Genomic DNA, 23,612 nt, shown 5'->3' with positions numbered 1-23,612 from the left:
GGTTAATATTATTACGAATCAATGTTTTTTGAAATCAAGACACAAATCACAACAGAATGACAACAGTGAATGAACCCACTAAATAAGCTTCAGAGAACCCTTCCAGAGGTTCTGTCTGGAGTTCATCTTACATGAATAACCTATATGAATAACCAGCTCCTTTATCTCTAAATGGGCAATGTCAAAATTGGTATACTCCAATGCAGGTGGAGTAACATCTTCATTTTTGCCACGATTGAAAGACTAAACGTTTACAGAGGCAACAGACCGAAAAGCTCCAATTTTCAAGAGTTTGCTTAACCCTACTCTTTCCACCTACGAAAACCCGCTATTCTATAATGACGATGGGTAATGATTCATTATGGCTACCAACATCCAAAAATGAGCAATGCTTTGTAAAACTAAGTAGGCTTCTGACATAGCCCTTTAAGCATTTAAGCATTCAAGTTTTAAACTTATACTAAAAATTATCATTATGACTTACACACAAAAGTAGGTGCAATGGCATCACCAGCACTCACAGCTCCAAGAGAAGTAGCTTGAAGGTAACTTGAGAGTTCAAAATGTTTTCCAAAACTCAAGAGAAACACCTTTCCAAATGAACAAAGTTCTGAAGTCTAATCTACTGAAATACCTAATTACCCTAGAGATCCACATGAAGTGGCTCCTGTAAGACCAGACTCACTGCTTTATTTCTCCTCCCCATTCCTAATTGTTCATTTTTTGATTAAATCCATAAGGTACATGAGCTGCGATGGTCCCAAGTTTCTGTGCCCCTTCAATGTGGAACATGTGGTCATCAAAGAAGACGTGAGGCCTTATCTTCACCAAGATGGGACCTTTGGGGGCTCCAGCAAGGAAAAGAGCTTCGTCTATCTCTAGACCCCAGCGGCGAAGGGTTTTCAGCACGCGGGCGCCTGAACTGGCTGCACTCCTGGCTGTAACCAGGTAGGTCCTGATGGGGCAACGTAACCGTTCGTCTTTGGCATAAAACTTCTTTTGCAGTCTGCCTAAATCTTCCAGAAAGCCTTTCAAGGGACCCTGTAAAAGGAACATATGTCACAGCTGTGATGCAGTGAGCAAAAGAAAGTGAAGGCGAAAAAGGCAGATGTTTATAAGAACTTATAAAAGTGTAAATAATACTGCATGAGACATGGAGTACAGGCCAGTGGTACAATGCTGAGACTCCTTCCATTTATGTGATTCTATTTCCTTATATAAAACCATCCTTGCATTCCTAGAATAAACATAGGATGACCATATAATTTATCATCTAAACACAAATATTTTAAGAGTAAAAGAAGTTCCTGTGAAGTTGAACCAGTGCAACAGACATAAACTATGCTGGGCAAAATGGGATACTCTAAATAAAGTTCAGTTAATCATCAAAGCACTACTCTTTTAATGTACTTTTTGTGAATTTTACATTTTAGCTTTATAAAGTATGCGTTTTCTCTATCTTCTTCAATTCCTTCTTGGCTGGAATCCAACCTTGTCTATATTTACAATTACTTTGTATATCTTTACACCTAGCTTTATTTTCAGTATTTCTGAACTCATAGTTTTAGCTTTATCTCTAATATAGAAAATAGAATTGGATTTTGCTATGTGATCCAATCTGAAAATCTTAAATTTTAAAACAGAAGTTGACTTTTAGGTCACTTACATTTATTGATATTATAAATATATGTGATAATGGTTCTGTATTTCAATTTTTATTTCATTTTTCATGTTTAAAGATTTTAAAAGATTATTCACTGAGTTTATTTTTTATCTGAACCTGTGTATCTTTTGACATTTAGGAAGGTTTATATTATTTCCTTCTATTAGTTACCTTGATAACTTTTTATAGTCCCCTTAGTCCCCTATTGTTTTAAAATCCAGGATCTATTACTTTTTACAATGAAAAATAATGAAATTAGGGCACTTCTTCATCTCTCTCTTATCCTCTATTTTTTCTTCAATCATCCAATTTTAACTGTGTTATCTTTCTCAATGTTTATATTTGCATTATTAAAGATTTTAATCTTTCTATCAGGTGTACATTTTATCCTTTGATCAGCTATTGTAACTGAAGTTATCAGCTTACCTGTTCTTCCTTATAACTTTTTCCTCCACATTTTCAGTTTTTAATAGTTATGTAATTTCTACATTGTTGGAGCACAAAATATGTGCTTTCTTTTCTGTCACTCTGCAAATATTTTAGTTTTAGTTCTATGTTAAATATATTCTACACCCATTTGTGCCTTTGTGTTTCTAGTCATCTACAGGTTGGCCAAAACATGTCCTTTTGTGCTAGTTTTCTGAAGAAAATCTTATGGAAATAATAATCCCTGAGAATATACTCTGTTCTTAACCGTTGATCTGCTTCCTTTTTACTTGAATGAACTTCTGGCTGAATATAGAATCTGATTTGTATTTTCTCTCCACCTGATCTTATAAGTAAGGCTTCACTGTGTTTTGCTACTGAGTGCTGTTGTGCAGAAGACTCAAGGACAGCTTGATTTTTCTTTCCCTCACTTGTGTGTTCAGGCTGCCCAAATGATTATTTTTTTCATTTTTGAAGTCAAGTAACTTTACTAGGGTATGTCTCAGTGATGATCATTCTGTTCTATTTCCCTGTAACATAATGTGGCCTTTAATTTTTAATCTGTAATAGTTTAGTGTATGCATTAAAATATTCTAATTCAGGACTTTTTTGACTTATATTTTGATGTAAATTTGCATTTTTGTATTTACCACACACAATCCTCTTCTCCCCCAGAACATAATTTCAGTGTTTTCTTCAGGGATTCCAATTGTGCATATGTTGGATTTGCTTTATCTGTGATCTATTTCTGTCATTTTTTCACTCTAAAATATTATTTTTCTATTCTGCTCATTTCCAGAGTTCTGTCATTTAACATTTTATCAACTCTTCCCTGATTTTTGCATTTCCACTTTATGGCCTTGCTTTATTAAGTTTTTAAAAGTCATGGTATATGTTTAGTCACAGTTTTCACCTGTACTATGGCAACTATTTCTAATGAGAGTCCTCCATCTGTTATTAGATTTTACTTTTCTGTGTCTGCCTTTTTTCTCATAGTATTTTTGTGTATATAATGTGCTGGTTCTCTTTTTATTACTTATCACTGAAGTAGGTTGGTTTTCCTTGGAAAAATTAGAGGATTTCTGGGGAAAGGTCAAGGGTAATATTTCAAAACTGACTTTTCACAATTCAAAAGCTTTCTTCTTTGCTGTCATGGAAACCAGCTGTTTTCCACAAAAGTGGCTTATCTATGTGATCATTTGTTTAGTATTGCTTTCTCTGAGGCTAAATATATCAGAAAAAAAAGTAAAATTTACTTCCTAAAGGTGAGAGGCATACACATAAGTGGAAAAAAAAAACTATAACTGTTTTTTTGGCAACAGCAACAAAGGAGGTGTAGTGACTATTGGAGGAAACCACCTTCCTCACAGTTTGGTTTTGAAACACAGAGGAACACAGCTCTCCTTGATGCTTTTGAGTAATTTCCAAAGAGAATAAATAGGGCCTGGTCAGTTTATGTCACTATATTCAAACTAGGTACCCATGTCATTCTTTCTTACCTTCATTTTCGATATGTTTAATACTTTATATATTTATATGGTAGTATGTACTTGATCAATAAAAATATAGAAACACGAGGGAAAGTTATATGAACCTACGTTTTTAAAAAATTGTATAAGTTAAAATATTTGGAATCTGCCTAGGATGTAGAAAGCTGGAAAGACTGTTAATCCTATCCTAACAACAATAAAAATCCAGAAAACCTAAAACATCACAATTTTTCTTGAGCCCATGAGAGAGCTGAGGTAACAGGGCAACCAACTAATATGAATCTAAGGGAACAAATTTAAGGAAAAATCTAAGGTGATCTTCAAGGACAGATGGAATTCAGGAACTGGCATATCTTTGGCAGAGCACTGAGGGAAGGCATACCAGAGACCGTAGAAGTAGGTATTAAAAAGTCAGGTCATTTTTAAAAACAAATTGATAAAGGCTAAGTGTGGGCTAATGAGAGAACACAGAAGACCTGGAAACCACAGGAAAAAGAAATGAACACTCTCTTACAGGCTTTTTCTCTATGGACTTCACTAGTTTCTTATGAGAAGGACTATAGACAGGTTGGAAGATGAAAGTATTCAGTCCTTTGTGGAGCAGGTGTGGAGAAGAGGAGCTGCTGCCACTATAGGAAAAGATTAAAGCTCTGCCTTTTCCCGTGTTTCCTAAGAGACAAAAGAATTAAACTGCCAGAAGAAGGGCTTCAAGCACTGTTACCCCAGAACACAGGTAAAGATCTACTGCTATGGAGTAAGGAAAAAGAAAAACCCTCCACCCTTGGGAGAGGGACAGGAGACCCAGATCAGATCATTAAGATATCTCCTATCACTGGGAGAGAGGCAAGATAAATCATATAACTTTTCCCCTAAGACCTAGGGGAATACAGGCACTGCCTTAGATTTAGGATTAACTAGAACAGCAGAGAATGCCCCTTTTCCCCACATCATTCCCCTAGCTGGCAGAGACAAACAGTAACAGTTGGGAGGAGAAGGGTGACAACACAGAGACCATCCCCGAGGCATGGACACAAAGAGAAGCCCCGCAGCTGAAAATGGAGAGGAATATCATGACAAACCCTCCAGTAACCTACCAGAGGAATTTGAAGCCTGTGGTGAAAAGAAGGTAACAATAGCAGCAACAAAATGCATACCCAGTCAGATTCCTGATTTGACTGATTCAGTCAGTCACACTAATTGCTAGCAGAAGAGGAGGCATGCCTATTACCAGGCAAAAACACTATTTACCAAAGCTTATACTGTCCACATACTATGATTAGAAATGAATCAAAGATTTCTGAGACTACAATAAAAATAAATAAAAAGAGCAATTAACTTTCAAGGGAAAATAATTAATAGAAAACTCAGCGATGACCTAGATGTCATTAATGTAAGAGAGCAAATTGAAAATAATTGTGATTATGTCTTAGCAACTGTATTAAAAAGTAGATGAATAAAGTAGTAGTTTCAACAAAGAGTAGAAAATATGAGAGTTAAATGGAAGTGCTAGAAAGAAATATATGGTACAGAAATGAAGAATGTTTTTGATTCATTAATTGAGTCGGTATAGCTGAGGAAAGAATCAGTGAACTTGAAGACAGGTCAACAGAAATTACCCAAACTGAAAATAAAGAGAAAAAATAGTAGGGGGAAGAAGAACAGGGCATTGAAATGCTGTGGAATACACATACATACACCATATTCAAACTGCTGAAACACAAAGAAATATAGACAGTCTTGAAGGAAGCCAGAGAAAAATAGAGACATTACATACAGAGGGCCAAGTTAAGAATCTCCAACAATTTGTTGTCAGAATTTATGCAAGTCAGAGACAATGAATGGGTATCTTTAAAGTGCTGAAAGAAAAACAGGGGAAATACAGAAAGCTATAGCCAGTCAAAATAAAATATTTTTCAGTAATGAAGGAGAGTAAAGAGTTTTTCAGACAAAGGAAAACTAAGAGCTTTTAGTAACAGCAGGTTGGTTCTACATAAAATGTAAAAAGATGGTCTTCTGGCAAAAGGAGTAAGATACCAGGGAGAAACCTGGATCTACACAAAGAAATGAAGATTCCTGGAAATGGTTAAAATGAAGATGAATAAAAAAGATATATTTTTGTCTTATCCTTATTCATTCTAAAGATAATTGATTACCTAAATTAAAAAAAATAGTAGCAAAGTATTGTGAGTTTATAGTATAGATGAAAAGATGAAAGTAAAATGTATGACAGTGTCACAAAACAAGGGGGAGAGGAATTGAGAGTACACTGTTGTAATGTTTTTACAGTATACCTGATGTGACATAATATTGTTTGAAAGTAGGCTGTAATTACTTAAAGTTGCATATTGTAATTCCTAGGATAACCACTGAAAAATGTAAAATGAGCTATAAATCAATAGTGGAGATAAAATGGAATCCTACATTCAATATAAACAACACATTCAAAAGCAAAAATCACAAAAGGAAAAAGAAACTGAAGATAACTAAAGACAAAACAAATAGAAAAATTAGGAAAATGGTAGATTTAATCCCACCTAAGTAAGAATCACATTTGATACAAATGTTCTAAAAACAGAAATTAAAACACAGGGATTATCGTATTATACAGAAAAGCAACAGAAACTATGTAATTGCTACAAGAAAACCAATTTAAATACGGAGACAATTTATATGTAAGAACATAAATAAATTAAAGGTAAAAACAGAAAAGATGTACCAAACAAACATCAGTCCAAGAAAAAAATCTAGAATGGTAGTATGGATATCAGACAGAGGGGCATTGAATAATGAAAAGGGATTAATTTGCAAGAATAGATAATAATCTTAAATATTTGGGCACTGAACAACATAAATTAGAAATACATGAAGCAAAAATTATATAATTGAAGGGAGAAATAGATTTATCCTTAACTATACTTGAAGACTGCAGTGCTGCCTCCTCAATAGTGGGTAGAAGTAGGAGAAAGAAAATCACTGATAATATTAAACACTTGGGCAATATGACCTGCATAATAAACTATCAACTTACTTAATCAAATTTACATTTATTGAATGTTCAACCCGCAAACAGCAGAGTAAACATTCTTTTCAAGTACACTTGAAACATTCACCAGGATAGACTATGTTCTGGGCATAAAACACTCCTCAGAAATTTAAATAGTTGAAATCATAGAAAATATATTATCTAACTACAACAGAATTCTACTTGGAATTAATAATGGAAAGAAACCTGGAAAAATTCCAAATATTTGACAATTAAATAACCCATTTATAAATAACCTATAACTCAAATATAAAGTCACAAGGAATTAAAAAGTACTTTGAATTGAATAAAAATTACAAACCACCTATCAAAATTTGTGGGGTGCAACTACAGTAGCATTTAGAGGAAATGTTATAGTATTAAATGTTTATTGTAGAAGAGAAATCTTAAATCAGTGGCCTTAACTTCCACCTTTAAAAACTTAGGAAGAGCTGGTTAAAGATAAATAAAAATTAAAAAAAATTGTTTCAAGTCTAGCTAGATTGACCATAAAGGCAGGGGGTAAACAGAAAGTAAATATTACTAATGTTAAAAATGAAAAGGGGTACATTACCAAAGATCCTAAAAATAATAAAGTTATAATAAAACAATCTATGAGAAAATGTTTATGCTTATTAATTCAATGACTTAACTGAAATTGACAGATTCCTTGAAAGACACAAACTCATAAACTACCAGAAGAAGAAAGAGAAGAAAGAGAAAATCTGCACAGTGGTTCTGTATCTATCAAATATAACTGAATTCTTAGTTAAAAGCATTCCTAAAATAAAAGTCCAAGCCCAGATGGCTTCTCTGAATTCTACCATATATTTAAAGCAGAAATAATATGAACTCTGAAGTCTTCCAGAAAACGGACAGGGAGAAAAATACTTCCCACCTCATTTTATGAGGTCAGCATTACTCTCTAAGTTCTTACAAAATAAAAACATTCAAGAACATAAAGGCAAAAAAAAAAATTCTAAACTAAATTTTAACAAATTGGATCCAGCAATATATAAAAAAGGATAATACAACATGACCAAGTTGAATTTATACCATCAATATAATTCATCAATTTACATATCAACAGACTAGAGAAGCCACATGATTTTCTCAATAATGCAAAAAAGACATATGACACAATTCAACATGGATTTATTATAAAACTCTAAAAATAGGAATAGAAGGCAATTCCTTTAACCTGACAAAGGACATCTTGATAGAACCTGTGGATAATATACTTAATAGTCAATGACTGAATGTCCCCCTCTAAGATTAGGCAAGGGTGTCTGCTCTCATAATGTTTATTGAACATTGTACTGAATGTATTAGCAAGGGTAATAAGGCAAGAAAGATAAATAAAGGACATACAGAATGGAAACAAATAAAAGTATTCTTATTCATAGTCAAAACTGTCTGTGCAGAAAATCTCAAATAACCTGCAAAATTTTTACTATGACTAACAAGTGACTTTAACAAAGTTGCAGGATCTAAACTCAGTATACAAAAATAAATTGTGGCTCTGTATATTTGCATAAATAAACTGGAAGTCAAAAATTTAAAGGTATAATTTGTAATACTACCCCAAATTATTAAATACTTAGGTATAAATCTAACAAAATATGTGTGATATCTATATACTGAAATTTAAAAAACACTGATGAAAGAAATCAAATATGATCTAAATAAATGGAGAAATATACTCTGTCCACAGGCTGAAAAACTTGCTGTTGTTAAGGTATCTCCCAAGATTAAGCTATAAATTCAACATAATCATAATAAAAATTCCAACAGGATTTTTTTCCAGAAAAGGACAAGAAAATTCTTAAATCTATATGAAAATAAAAAGGAATCAAAATATCAAAGAGAATTTTGAAAAATGATGAATTTGGAGGAGTCCCACCACCAGTCTCAAGACTTAACTATAAAACTATGATAATCAAGACAGTGTGATATTTGCAGAAAGATAGATGTCTATAGTAGAGGAACAGAAAGCCAGTCTTTCCCACAGATAGTGCTGGGACAATTAGGCTATATCATAACAGTAAAAATGAACCTTATTCATTACTTTGCACAAATATAAAAATCAACTCAAATAGGTAATAATTCTAAAAACATAAAAGATAAGATTATAAAAACTTCTGTACAGAAAAGTAGGAAATTTTTGTGACCTAGGGTTAGGCAAAGATTTCTTACATATGACGTTAAAAGCACAATTCATGAAAGAACAAGTAGATACATTGAATTTCATTAAAATTACAAGTTTTGGCTTATTGAAGGACACTAAAAGATATTAAGAGAATGAAAAGACAAGCACAGACTGAGAGAAAGTATTTGCAAAACACATATGGTAAAGAACTTGTATCCAGAATATATAAAGAACTTTCAAATCTCAATAATAAAATAATGAACAACCCTATTCAAATGAACAAGTGATTTGAACAGGTATTTTTGCCAAAGAATACATATAATGGCAAATAAGCACTTGATAAAATACTCAGTATCATCTGTCGCTAGGGTAATACGAGTTAAAACCACAATGGGATATTACTGTGTAACCACCAGAACAGCTTAAAACAAACAAACAAATGAAAAAAACCTGACAATACCAAATGCCTGGCAAGGATGCAGAGCAAAAAAATCACTCACACAGTGCTGTTGGAAGTGCGACGTGGTTTGTTCACTTTGGGAAATGGTTTGGCAACTTACCATGTGACCTAGAAATCCTACTCCTAGGTTTTTACCCATGAGAAATGGGTAAATTTTGTGTTTACACAGGACCCTGTATGCAGATGCTTAAAATGGCTTTATTTATACATGCCGACAACTGGAAATGACCTAAAAATCCTCCCATAGGTAAATGAATAAAGAAAAAGTGGTATATCCATGGAACAGACAACTACTATTCAGCAGTAAAAAGGAATACGTTACTGATACGTGGGATGGCATGGATGAATCTCAAATGCATCATGCGCTAAAAATGACGAATTAGACTGATGTAAATTACACCTCAACAACTCTGATTAAAACATGCACACACACTTGGAGATCACTATTGCAGAATGGTTAAGATGACACAGAGATCAAATCAGGAGACAGCCATTACTAGCCATGGTACCACACTGGAGGCTTATAAGCTGCAATGAGAGTGGTTAAATTAATCCTATCCAGCTGTCCCATTTGTTGGTGACTCTCACATCTCCTCCATTTGAGACAACTGGGACATTGTCATGCCCAAACCACAAGCTCCATGACCAACATAGCTGAAAGCCCTGGGTAGTAATCATACCTCGTAACTTCCTTCTCATCAGCGGAACACATCTGGCAAAGCCGGGTCTTTCCATATTTATCCACTGCCAGAAGGACCGCATAATGAAAACAAGCATGCTTAATAAAAATTCATTAGGTATTCCTGCTATAACTAGTGTTGGGCTTCACAATTTCGATTGTTTAATGGCAAAAATGATTTAAAATATGGAAAAAAAAGAACTGATAAGTGAAAAATCTAAAAGAAATTTGGATTATTTCCCTGAAATAGAAAAAAAATGGTATTTTAAGATTATTTTGAAATAATTCTTTTTTGGAAGTTTTTTTAAAGATCTTGTACATTTTAATAACACTTAAAGGCTACTATACAATAGGCCCTGAATTTCAGCCAAGCAGACTTATGTAAAATATAACAAAGGGTTTTCCTTTCAATAGGGAATTTTGTTAACACTGAACAACTTCTTGAGCTCAAGACTTCTAAAAAAGCTATTTAGGAAAGGGCTATGAAGTTAAACACACACATATAAACACACACACAGAGTTTAATTATCCCTTGCTGTAACATGAGGCGAGTTAGTAAAACTTCCAGCTTTCAATTAGTCTCTTCATACTTTTATGAATGTAATAAAACTAACAATATTTAAGTTTATCTTAAGCTCAAGAAGAGCTGAGAAAAAATGGCCAATTAAAAAAAGGCCTTGGTAAGATTCATAGACTACAACTAAATGATCAGTTATTTCAGATTCAGTTTGGAGAATATTTTGAAGTTTCAAATCTTTTGCTTCAGGAGTTATAGGTTTTGTTCATTTCAGACCATGACTTTGACACTTTGGTTCATGGATTGATTCCCCAAAAACCTAAGTTTTCAGTTTCAATTTATTAGTTGTTCATATTTTGCACTTGTTTGAGGCTCATTCGTTGATTTAATTCAAGCTCTCAGTTTTGCAGATTTTCTCAGTTAAGTGATGCCTTTATTGAGTTTGAGGTTATGGACAGAGAGGTTCAACAAATGTTTCCTGACCTGTTGGAAATGACCTTATTATTTTGAGAACCTATTATGTAGAAATGGCTAACTGGTAAGCTGTATTACCACTGTTACTCATAATTTGGAGGAGGTGAACTCATTATCATGAGAAGATCATAGAAACATTTCCAAAAGGATAGATAAAAGAATGCTACAACTAAAAAAAGAGTTGGCAGCAGATGCTTTTAAATGAGGAGTTCACAGTGGGAATGCAGTTTGGTGCAGCCACTGTGGAAAACAGTATGGAGATTCCTCAAAAGACTAGGGATAGACTTACCATGTGACCCAGTAATCCCACTTCTGGGCATGTATCCAGAAGGAACCCTACTTCAAAATGACACCTGCACCCCAATGTTCATAGCAGCACTATTTACAATAGCCAAGACATGGAAACAGCCTAAATGTCCATCAACAGATGACTGGATAAAGAAGATGTGGTATATTTATATAATGGAATACTATTTAGCCATAAAAACCAACAACATAAAGCCATTTGCAGCAACATAGATGTTCCTGGAGAATGTCATTCTAAGTGAAGTAAGCCAGAAAGAGAAAGAAAAATACCACATGAGATAGCTCATATGTGGAATCTAAAAAAAAAAAAAAAAAGAACACAAATGCAAAACAGAAACAGACTCATAGACATAGACTACAAACTTGTGGTTGCCAAGGGAGGGGTGGGAAAGGGATAGACTGGGAGTTCAAAATTTGTAGATACTGACAGTCTTATGTAGAACAGATAAACAAGATTATGCTGTATAGCACAGGGAAATATATACAAGATCTTGTGGTAGCTCACAGAAAAAAATGTGACAGTGAATATATGTATGTTCATGTAGAACTGAAAAATTGGGCTCTGCACTGAAATTTGACACATTATTGTAAAATGACTATAACTCAATAAAAAATGTTAAATAAAATAAAATAAGGAGTTCACAAAACAAAGGGAGAAAACTACAAAGAATAAGAAGTGAGAAGTGGCCTGCCTAAAAAAAGGTATCACAATGAAGAAGTATTTATGTCTTGGAAAATAAGTAGATCAAAATTAATTAGAACTCATTGAACTTACCTGAGCAAGAGGCTTATTCTCAAATAGCGTTTCATGTTGAAAGAATTTGTCCAGCCCATGCTCTTTGGTAATATGGTCAGACTCATCAGAGAAGAGGACTGCATCCCCATCAAAGGCCACACGGAGCTGTGTGTCACAATAAGCCATGTCTTTTGCTCCATCGAACATTGTTGCAGAGGCGATTCCTGGCAGAACATTGGGATTGATTAATACTCTTCTCAGGATCATGAATTTTAGTGTCTACTATGAAAAAAAAAAAGTCCTCCCAGACCTTGAATTTCCTCTCTAGCTATTCTCTGAAAATGACCCAACTCCTCTTCACAACCACACATCTCAAAACAGTTGTCTTTGTACTGCCTCCGTTTCTATAAGGGATGGGAAAGTGTGAAATAGGTTGTAGGATAAGCACTGAACATGCCCACCTCGAAGAAGGTCGAAGCTCTAAAAGACAAACTTGAGGGCTGCCACTTACGGAGACACCTTAGCAGAAAATCCAACAATAACATAAACCACGTAACCATATGTGAAGCCCAATGGAAGGAAACGCTCTTGCAGACCTCTTTATTAACCAGAGAGAGAAGACCAAACTAATACCTTCTTGTATCGCTTCTTGTACTTTTTCAGAATCCGCAGAAAGATACAAGTTGGTAAGATACGCCTTCAAATATCCAATGGGGCTTTTTCCACCAGTCAGACAGAAGCGGTCAATTAGTAAGCCTATTATCAGGCAAACAAGACTTTGTTATGTCAGAGAGTAAAAACCATATACTTACTATAAATGCAAGTGAAAGTTACCTTAGGAATAACTGAGTCCCTATTGAGATTTTAGAATTAGGCCCAATATTGAAAAATGTCTCAGCTATTTTATATAATAGTGGATCTGTTTGGTTATGGTAGTTTATGGTCCAGATACATCCAGGTAGGCCATGCCAGTTTACTCTCACAACAACTGTTCTGGCAGGCTTTATTATCCTCGTTACAGAAAAGGAAACTGAGACACAAAGGCTTGTCTAAGCCCACTGGTTCACATCAACTCTTGTCTAGTCTAGGACAGTGCATTTTCCCTTCAGCTACAGCATCCTCACCTGTTGAGAGGGCCAGTTCGGACATGGTCTGTTTTTAAGTACCATTTCTGTATTTCTTTAGTAACAATACAGTAGTAATAACAAGTAGTGATAGGATTTAAACTATTTTATAAAAACAACAAATGGCCTGAAATTGTCTCTTGACTTGAAATTTTAAATACAATTAGCAGACTAAACATTAATATACCGTTAAATGTCTTTCAAATCAACAACAATAAAAAATACTAGACAAATGTGATATTTGGTGAGAGGTTTGTAAAATAGGCACCCACATACACTATGAATGAAAGTATAGATTGGTACAAGCTATCTAGAAAGTAATTTGATATTTGTTGATAAAAGTATCAATAGCTATTAAGAGGTTTATACCTTTTGACCTGTGTTTCCTTTTTTGAAGAGTTTATCCTAAGGGAATAATCTGAAACTCTGTTAAAGATTTATGTAGAAAGGTCTCAGCACAGGATTATTTATAAAAGCAAAACATGGTTCAGTGATGTGAGAATAGCTAAAGTGTAACACTGTCCATAAGGATATCATGTACCCATTCAGAGTGTTTTTGGATATATGATAAACTGGGTAGCTGCAGATGATATAAAGCAGAATTTTGAGTCCAGTCAGTTGTTTGAGTCTCGTCACTTGTTTATCTTCTGCATGGACCAAGAGACTGGATACGGTCTCTCAGCAGTAGAAGTGGAAGTGTTTGCTCGGTATTGACAAAATACTGTCACTTTTTCACGTAAGCCAACATTGGGCCTAAGTGGCACCAAAGTGAACCATACTATTAATTTAATGATCAGAAATTATTTGGTGGCACTGGGGGCTTCAGAAATCATTAAAACATCATCCCTCTTCTCAGGGAGATCACAGTGCACTGAGGAGCCAGTCATGTAAATAGAAAATTATAACAAAGACCATAGCAAAGAGTGAGACAAGTTGCCTTTAGCACCCAGAGGAGGGAAGTAAGTAACTCTTCCAGGTAAAAAGTTGTTAATCCCTCAGCAAGGCTGCATAAGATTGGGCTTAATGTGTTCATTAACAATTAATAAATAAATAGCCATAGTTTCTTTTTGCCACAGGCCTCAATGGGCTCAGTGTGGTGAGGGGCAGATAGACCTAAATCACCTACTAAATCAAATAAGACAGTGTTTTGTAAAAATAATAGCTGTCCTTTATTGAGTGACTGTGCCACTCATCTGTGCTAAACCTTTTGTATATGTTGTCTTTTCATAGCATAGTACTCTGAAGATGGCATTTTTGAAAGGCAGACATATTTTCAACTGTCTCAGTAAGACATCAGCCTTATTAGCATAATATAATAAAACTCATAACTTTGTAATACAAATTGACTGTATGTAAATATGCCCAGTGAAAACCTAGAATTTAAATATACCAAATGTAAACCTTATTTTGACTTGACATACCTGTAAGACTGGATATTTCACTTAGAAAATAGGTTAAAGGTCCCCATGTAAGAAGTCAGGTAATTCCCTAACAGGGAAAGTGGGGACTTAAAGTCTCCAATGCCTGATGGAACTGCTATGAAGAGACAGAACCGATCACATTTTCCTTGTAAAGTAATAAAGATAGTTTTGCCGGCATGAGTATGGATTTGATGGGGGGAAGGGAGCAGCCGGGGAGAGTCAGATGTTAAGAGTAGAAAGGAGAGGTAAAAACCTTTAAACCTTTAACATGCATTTGTGGTGAGCAAGAAGTTTGATCACCCAGAACAAGGCTCTGGGTTGACGGCTCCTTGAAGTCAAGTTCAGAAGTGAAAAACATAAAACAGAGAAATATATTGCAGGGCCTGGGATTAAGACTTTGAAATTCACACTTGACAAGTTAAGTCCAGTGCTTTGAGCCCAACTCTGTGCCGAAGTTAAAAATGAACATGGCCTCTCTTGCTCTGACATAGGCAAATAAACATTCCTCACGCAGAAGGGGGTGTCAGTATCAAAGACACTGCATTAGTTAGGCCACAGTTAGCAAAATAACATGGCTTCTCTCTTCCAGAGCAGCGAGCTGTTCTTCCACATGGTATTTATTTTACTTACCATAGTGATTGACGCTGTTTATAAGCCGCACTCCCACTTGGGCATGGTTATTAGTCATCAGTACAATATCAAATAGGTCCTGTTCATCAGGATACAGCTCACGGAGTCTAGCATTGACATGCTGCAGTGCCTGAAGGTTACAAACGTGAATGTGCGTAAAGAGGGCCAGGCAAGATGGGCATTGGGAAACTGGAGAGAAGGGATCACATTGGTATCGAATTCAAGCCTTGAAGACTCTTCACTGAGAGACTGTGGCTTCTTTAAGACAGGGTTATGGCATTCATTTCTGTATTTTCAGCCCCTTATGCAAAGGACCTAAATTAATGTTTACTGAAAGATGGGTAATGTTTGTTGAAAATTGCTATATTTGGTTTACTGGAATTATTTCAGTGGGGTAGATAGCTAGGATCAGGCTAACCCTTTTATGGTTTTGTCTGTTTTTGTGTTTGATTCACAAAATCTGTCTTTCTTGATCATCTGATGATTATTTTTTACTGTGAAAAGTATAGGCTTCTCCATGAATTTACATGTTATCCTTGCACAGAAGCCATGCTAATGGTCTCCGTATTGCTCCAGTTTTAGTAGATATGCTGCCAAAGCGAGCGATCTGTCTGTTGTTTAAACATGAGTCTTTAGATTAGGTTTGTGGTTTCCTCCCATGCTGCCACTAGGCCCTAAAACTACTTTCTCCTCACAACTAGTGGAGGTGTCATTTGTTTCTGCCTGGTTATGATGTTATTGTATAATATTTGTTTAAGTTATATAGGGGATCAGAGCTGTAAGTACTATACATTTCAGTGTAAGTTCCGAGAACCTTACTTTCTCTGTTAAAGTCATGCCCCCTAACTGCCCAAGAGCATCTTGACTTTCTTAATATGCTGTGTTTGGGGCAAGAGCAGCTAAACTGAATTTCATCTCATTTTATTACGGTGTTTTATTTCTACTGCTTGGAATTGTAAGCTCATTATTGCTTCTGGTTACCACTCCTTCTATGGAGGGAACAAAACTTTCTGTTACAGGTCTCAGGATTAGGACTCCACTTGGGGAAGCTCAACATTTCAAATTTGGGGCTGCAGTCTTTTCCTCAACAGTGTGGAAGCTTCTTTGAAAGTGTAAACTGATCTGAGGTTGACTTGAAAAGGGCAAGAAAGACAGGGGTGGACTAGGAATTATAAGGAAACCTGGATGAGATCCCAAGTGTTGGCATGGGTCTTTCCCTGCCATCCAGAGTCCTGGAGGGCCAAAGACAGCTTTCAGAGTACCTTGACAAAGCGGAACGCGGGCCCTGGGGTCAGGACGACATTCTCATTATTAAGCTGATATTCCATGTACTTTTCCAGACCCTCTTCCTCGTAGATTTTCCTGCCGTCCACCATGTTGAAGAGCGCCCGGGATGACACAGCGATGGTGATGGCATGCTTGGGTTTGGGCTGCAGAGAGGGACATCAACAAGAGGACAGTCACACAGACCCGAAGGGATCAGGAATGGGGCTCAGCACAGGACAGAGTGGGAAGAAAGCAGTTGGGTCCCTGCTTGGAGGACTGGGATGCTGGAGACAGCCAAGGGCTCGGACCTGGAGGTGGCAGTGCAAAGGGAGAGGTTTAGGGAGGAGAAGCAAAGGGCTGGGCCAGACTTCCCTAGACACATGGAAACGAGGCTCAGCCTCGTGGCTGCGTGAAGGGACAACCCCGGCACCAGGAAAGGCGGGTCCTGCTCACCGGCCGGGGGCGAGAGCAGCTCGGTGTCTTCTCATACAGCGTTTTCACAGATGCCCAATAGGCATTGTCCTCGTCCTCCTCTTCCTCTAGCTGCCTGGCCAGGTCGGACATACAGTCGCGGTCCAGCTGGGAAGGGTAGAGCATCCTGCGCTGGGCATAGGGCTTCCATTCGGTAGGGGGCGTGCGAGGATACTCCCGCTGCTGCGTATCTCGGGAGTCCCGGGACTCCCGCTTGTCTCGGGACTCTCGGCTTTCCCGCCCCCCGGCATGAGACCAGGCGTCGGAATTCTCAGTGAGCTTGGTGCTGCGCCGGGACGCGGACGGGAGCTGGAGCTCGGGCGGCGTGGAAGGACGGGAGTCGAGCGGCATGGTTGGCGTGGGCGGCGAGGGCTGCGCTGACAGCGGCTGCGGCGACTCTTGATGGCTAGGGGAGGTGGATGAAGTCCCGGAGCTTGTGGAGCTATTGGGGGGCTGGAGCAAGAAAGTGGGCTTCTGAGTTCGATGCTCGCCCAGGGTCCCTGTCCTCATCTCTGGCCAGCTGGAGTCAAGGAGCTACTCCCTTCTCTCTGTGCCATTCCTAGCCCTTAGAAGGATCCTGGTTCATCTCAGCTCCTTTAAGTAGGGCTTAAAGGGGCTCAGATGCTTCAAATATTAGACATTTCTGTTACAGGGACACAGAGACAGACTGCTTTTATTTTCCCCCAGTTGTCCCATCAGCACCTCACACTTTTTTATTTGTTTTCTGTTTGAGTAGATAGGGTGGGGGACCTCTTCCTTGCCCTTAGGTAACTAGCAAAGGTGTCACTTTCTTCTGATAAACCTGCTCAGCCAGAGACCTCCAGGTAGGACAGAGGGCTTAAGTAAGGGACCTTGCTTGGCACTGCCTCCTTCTGTGACCTCCAGTTAACTCGGTGAGCAGCTAGACTGCAAGTTCCCACCAGAAGGCTCTACAAAGCACCTCGGGGGTATCTGCCTGCACATTTGCCCTGTAATTAATGCAGTGAGTGCTGGGAAGGTCTGTGGGCTGGAAAATCAGGTGTCTCCCCATCACCTTCAGAGCTTCCTGTGCCAGTGAAGCTCAGCTGGAGAGAATCATCTTCCTAAATAGGAAGGAATGGTTCTGGAGAAAGGACTCCTTCACTAAGGTGTGGGATAGATGGTTAAGCATCCGTGTATTATTTCAGTTTTTATGATTGTTTCACATGTTTCAAAAGGCATGTTAGGTTAGGTTACTGTGCCAGTCCTCACAGGGACAGATAGTGGGAACACATGTTCTCTCAGTAGCTGGGCCTGTGTCACTCTCTGAATCCAAAAACTCATTCTCACAACAAACTTTTTCTTCTTTCGTGGTTGGGCCTAGCTAAGGACTCAGAGCATCACACAATCTAGCACTCTTGGACAATCTATCTCCTTTGTTGACCTTTCCAGCCCCTCTTCTGTCTCTTGGGTACTCAATGAATAGTTTTTGAATGTATGAAGGAAGGAAGGAGAAATGATAAGAGTTTAATCATTAAATGTGCAGTTTTTAGACCTAGAGACCCTGGGTTTTAATCGAGCTCTATGAGCATTACTACTGTGACATCTTAGGCAAGTTACCTATTTCAGTTTTCTTACTCTGGGGGGCTTAACTTGTGGGTTAAGTTAGCTAAACCGTATAAAGTACATAGAACAGGGCCTGGCACATGGAAAGCATCAAGAAATGTTGTTGTTGTTGTTGTTGTTGTTGTTATTATTACTATTATTATTATTATTATTATTCCATCGTGTGCTCCTCCCTTGCATCCCCATCTCTACCTTAAGACTGTTGTTCCTGCTTCTGGGTTCGTCTACTGATGGAGCTTTGGTGGATGGGCTCCGAGAAGTTCGAGACCACTGATTTCGGACTAGGTACCCTCGAGACCCTGTCTTCGGCAAAGATAATTCTTGTGATCCCTTTTAAGAAGAGAAGAAACCCAGAGGTGTAATGCCCTGCCACCCACCCCTTCTATGCATATGCTTATGAAATAGCCATGTCAGGCTAAATATAGCCATGCTCAATGACATGTTTCCTGCCCTCTATTCAACCCTGGCCCTTGTATAGTGTTCTAGCTCTGGCCCAATCCTAACTTCTGTGAGGAGCAGTAAAGTGGGAATCCACCCAGAAGAGCATCCAAAATCAAGAAATAAGTCTGATATCTCATAGTTTGTTCACCTGTGACTCCTCTTATACAAAACGTAATAGAGTTGAACATTTTTCCTCCTCTTTCCCCACTTCTTTCCTTAAGAATGAGCCTATTAGCAGATGCTAAAAAGACAGAGTCAACATTTTTGACCAGACTACAAAGAGGAGGGCAGCTGGTCCCTAAACAAGGCTGCAGCAGGGCTCCAAGGCAGCGGCCTAAGAGGGAATAGCGCCCTCTAGCATTCCCTTTGGGAGGAACAGGATGGAGGAGACCTCGGAGAGTCGAGTGGAAGGGTTTCTATTCCCGTGTCCTTCCCCTCACCCAGATTGCCCTGCGGCTCCCCTCCAAAATCAGTAGTTTGATCTCTGCTCACCCTGATCGTGGTGATCTGCAGGCCCTGCTCCCACAACAGGCACATGTGAATATAAATACGTATTGTGCGGCAGGGGCCAGGAAGTACTTTTCCCTCAGCTGCACAAAAGCAGCGTCTACACGACGAGTGACCCCGTATGGGACAACATCTCAGCAAGTGATTCGGATTGACTGCACGCCTCATCTGAAAGATTGTGCAGAAAATGGTCAACGCGATGGCCAGACTCCCCTCCCCTCCCCGACTTGAACAAAGACCAGTCTCCTCCCATAGGCTGAGCAGGGATTCTACACCACATATTCTACATGAGCATGGGGAGGGGAAGGCAGGGACCAGCTTCTAGTTTTTCCTTAACCTCTCCATGGGGACGTTAGCTCTCCCTTAATACAAATCTCCATAGCTCAGTCTTTTCTCCCCAAACTCCCCTGCCCCCTAATATTTTTTATGATACTTTCTGCTCTTTAATTTTCTCACCAATGATAAAGTGAACAGCTTACCTGAGTGCTCAGACGGACTCCAGATTTCTCAGAATCCTTTCTAGATTTGTCTGTTTCTAGGCTGTCTTTTGAGTACCTCGATCCAGTCTCACTCTTAATATAGGAACAAAGAATGTTCATTAATTTTTAATCCAGAGACATTAGAAATCTGGGGTTTGGGGAATAAAAGGATGCATAAAAATTACAACTTGTCTCTTTGTCAATATCAAAGAAATATACATTTTAGACATTATTTTTCCCTTGTTTTAACAAGCATTAGTTAAAATAACACATTTTGGAAAACTAGATAAATGCATTTTTAATATAGAAATTTGTTGGTTCATGGATTTGAAGCATGAGGCATTTATCATTTGAAAAATGATAACACGGGAAATGCTAGGGGAGAATTTTGCAGGGGTCAGCAGGACTTGGATTTTAAATGTGAAGTTGATCACACAGAATGACTTTTTTTTTCCTCCATTACTCTGAAGATTGCTACTTATGGAACTTTTTCATTTGCTATATAGAGTTAAAACTTCTCCTGTTTTCTTAATAAACCATAGTTTCTGTGAATCTAGGGCTCATCAATAATAGTTTGATTTTTAAAATCAAGGACTTTAATCTTACACAGATCAATCAACAGGTGTCTTCTATTCTTATTATCTAACTATTCAGCATCTAGAGTGATAAGAGTTTTCTTATTAACAGATTAGTAGGGAAGACCATGTAGGGAGGCACAGGAAGATGACTTATTTCATGGATACCTATTCAAATATTTGTTTTCATTTTCAATTGCAGGAAATACCATTGTATTGGCTCACTGTTTGTATCGTTTCATGCCAATTCAGTAGTGATAATGCAGTCAAGATTAGTGTTATTTATCTGTTTAAGGAGCTCAACTTCTAGCATAGACCAAGATGCTCAGGGGCAGTCTGTTAATCTCCCAGAAGAGATCTCATCAATATTCGTTGAATGATTGAATTTGTCTCTGCAGAAAATGGCATAGCTGTGTGGTCTTAGAATTAATCCTAAAATCTTTTCATCAACCCCTCACACCATCACCATAAAATCCTGTCACTTCTAACTCAAAGATATTTAAAATCTAATCCCTCTTCTCCATTCCTATTACCATTGCCTTGTTCCAAGCCTCAGATCATCATGGGCCTACATTCTTAGAATATAGCATTTTGATCAGATTTCATGGCCACAAATCCTCTCCACTTATAGATCCATCTACCCCATGTATTTAGAGTGAATTTATAGAATGTAGGTCTACTTATGCTTCATTTCCAGATATACTCTTCATTCACTTGGTTAGAGCGACCAGGAGTCTCTTGATGTATCCCGTGGACCTCTAACTCTGTGTCCTCGACTTTATACTTTATGTTCTATTTATGCCAAATGATTGGTATTTGCCTGTATACCACCCTTATTTTCTTATAACCTCCTCTTCCCTCCAGTGTTCTTCAAAACCAAGCTCAGCATGACCTGGGAGAAGTTCCCAGTGTTAAACATTCCTGTGTGTTGCCTGTGTCTTTTGTACATACTTTTTCCGAGCACTGAATTGTACTTTGTTTATGTATTCTCTTTCCTACTAGGCTGTGCATTCTTCAAAGATAGCAACTGTGTTTTCACCTCTTACCACTAACATATGAGCATTTGCTCAGTAAATGCTGACTTATTAGACAGACTTATACCACATGCTTTAAACTCCTTTTTCTCCACTCTTCATTTCCTTTACTTCTCCTTTTTTTTTCCGCTATGTGTGGTCGTCCTCTGAAATTATCTAATTGTTGCAGAGCATTCCCAGAGGCAAATGATGGACTGATAGCTGAATTTTCTGAGCTCTTTGGCAAGATTCTAGGACGTTCAATTCACTGACCTTCTTTTTCTGTTTTAGAGATGTTTGACTCATTTCTTTAACTATTGAAATTCTTTTGTTGTTATGCAGGTTTTCCTCTCCCCAGCTCCATTTCCTGTTGTTTCTGTTGCCCAGTCTAGGTTTACATTTAGAATGTGAAATTTATGACATCATATGTGATTCCTTAGTAACTGACTCTGTGAGTCTGTGACTGTGAAAAAAAAAAAAAGAAAGAAATAGTATTTCTTATTTGAGCACATCCACTCATAACCATTGGGTTTTTAGGAATCAATGTCTGAATGATATTTAAATGTTTAATATGTAGCAATATCAGTATTACTACTTCCTTCTTTTTAAATCTCTGTTAACATTACTGTGTTACTCATCATATCAATCCCATTTGTGACTGTACATTTTCAGGTACTGCCAAAATGAGTGGCAAACTCATTTGTGGATCCGATCATTTATTGTTGTTCATCCTGACAGATTTTGGAGAACTTTCTGAAAATTTGGAGACTATTGTTGACAGCTGAGATCTTGTTCTAGACACAAAGTTTAGACTGGAGTTTAGCTTTAGTATGTGGTGTTCCTTCCATAAAGGCCATTTCCATTCATTAAGTCAAAGCACTTTCCCTATGGCTAGACATAGTGTGTCAGAATGATACTTGCATTGTTTTTCCTGCTGTTTGCCCCATCCTTAAACATTTAAACACACATCTGTCCCTCTTGTGCACACACAGAGAAGAATATGTAAAATCTAGTCCCTGACTATGGTTTATAAGGTCCAATAACATTCTTCATTTATGGTTCTGATTTTAGGTAAGAGACATGTGTCATGCCAACCTGAGTTGGTCAAACCACCATAAACTGAGACAGGTTTCTGAGCTCTTCATGGGATTTGATAACTTAGTTTGAATATTAGGAGAATTTTTTGACAGCTTTAATCAAAGTTATCCAAGGGATCTTCTAGCTAGTTAAATATGTAGGCTCTGGGTTAGACGGCCTAGGTTTGAATCCTTTAAGACCCCCTCCCCCTTATCGCACTGTGGTCCCGGGCAAGTTGTTTAATTGTCCTAAATCTCAATTTCCTCATTCATAAAATGGAGATAATGATGGTATTAACATCAAATGGTAGCTGTGATGGTTGAAATATTATAAAGTATTTAAGACAGTGATTGGCATTCATAAGTGGTTAACAAATGTTAGCTATTACTTTTATTTATAATTTTGCTACAGTTATACTACAAAGTTCAAATAGAAGAGTCTTTAACTAACTTAATCTACACTGCAATCCAGTTATAGGAACAGAAGATAAAAAATATGTACTGTTCATTTACATGTATAACCAGTCGAATATCAGCACAGTGATTCTTCCCGTATCCTAAAGTCTGCAGTCTTAGCAGATACTGCAGAGTGACTTGTGGGATGTGGTTCCCACTTGGCCATCCTTCTGCTATTTCTTATTTTCTTCAATGATTGTGATATTATTCAGAATTTCTGGAGGCACTAGTACACTCCAGTTTAGCCAGGAGTTTTTCATAACAGAGTAATACAAGTAGTAATACAACTATCACTATTGCTATGAGGAATACAACTTGACACCAGTGCCATGGGAAGACCCCAAAGAATATTTTTCTTCACACGGCCACCTTGCCCCACCCTGATCTGTAGAAATGTTGTGTGTAGAAATGCTCTTCTGACTTCATAGATTTTTCTTCTCTGAGTCTAAAGGTACACAAGTTACTAGTATGTCTGAATGTCAATAGCATTTATTAATATTTTAAAGTGCTTTTATAGATATGCAGATAGGTTCTGAGGTAATGAAAATTTGTGAAAATTAGAGAGTTAGATAAAAAGAGACATCTGTGAACTCACTATCCTGACAGTCATAATTAGAATTTTATTCCTCTGAAATTTTTTATCCATT

The 23,612-nt window shown here is 37.5% G+C and overlaps 1 protein-coding gene, 1 long non-coding RNA gene and 1 other non-coding gene across 5 annotated transcripts in view; 1 reads left to right on the top strand and 2 right to left on the bottom strand.

Annotated features, from left to right (window-relative positions):
* Positions 1 to 670: 670 nt before the first annotated feature.
* On the bottom strand, positions 671 to 21,820 carry NT5C1B (5'-nucleotidase, cytosolic IB). Of its 2 annotated transcripts, XM_072938166.1 has the most exons (10): positions 21,707 to 21,820; positions 19,846 to 19,938; positions 19,352 to 19,534; positions 18,611 to 18,748; positions 16,817 to 17,287; positions 16,360 to 16,527; positions 15,098 to 15,227; positions 12,556 to 12,678; positions 11,962 to 12,146; positions 671 to 1,041 (listed from the first exon to the last, which is right to left on the bottom strand). In XM_072938166.1, exons 1-10 carry the CDS (start codon positions 21,737 to 21,739, stop codon positions 709 to 711), a joined length of 1,857 nt encoding a protein of 618 aa, XP_072794267.1. In that variant the 5' UTR covers positions 21,740 to 21,820; the 3' UTR covers positions 671 to 708. The 2 variants fall into 2 exon arrangements, with proteins under 2 accessions (XP_072794267.1, XP_072794268.1); XM_072938167.1 differs by lacking the exon at positions 19,352 to 19,534.
* Positions 858 to 23,612, top strand: part of LOC116283470 (uncharacterized) — a 344,010-nt gene continuing 321,255 nt past the window's right edge. For both annotated transcript variants that reach the window (XR_004193069.2, XR_012059201.1), the window contains exon 1: positions 858 to 948. This is a non-coding gene — a long non-coding RNA (uncharacterized lncRNA). The remainder of the gene's footprint in view (positions 949 to 23,612) is intronic.
* LOC116283542 (U6 spliceosomal RNA) lies at positions 15,597 to 15,699 on the bottom strand. The gene has a single exon (XR_004193175.1). It is a non-coding gene; the product is annotated as a U6 spliceosomal RNA (small nuclear RNA).

The sequence above is a fragment of the Vicugna pacos genome, chromosome 15, assembly GCF_048564905.1.
Source record: "Vicugna pacos chromosome 15, VicPac4, whole genome shotgun sequence".
NCBI lineage: Eukaryota > Metazoa > Chordata > Mammalia > Artiodactyla > Camelidae > Vicugna > Vicugna pacos.
This window is presented reverse-complemented; position numbering and strand designations above follow the sequence as displayed.

Coding starts and splice junctions, on each gene's coding strand:
- NT5C1B (XM_072938166.1), bottom strand. CDS start 21,739: ATGAGTCAAACATCTCTAAAACAGAAAAAGAAG. Junction 19,939..21,706: donor CTCTAAAACAGAAAAAGAAG/GTCAGTGAATTG, acceptor TCCTATATTAAG/AGTGAGACTGGATCGAGGTA. Junction 17,288..18,610: donor GCAGGAACAACAGTCTTAAG/GTAGAGATGGGG, acceptor TTCTTGCTCCAG/CCCCCCAATAGCTCCACAAG.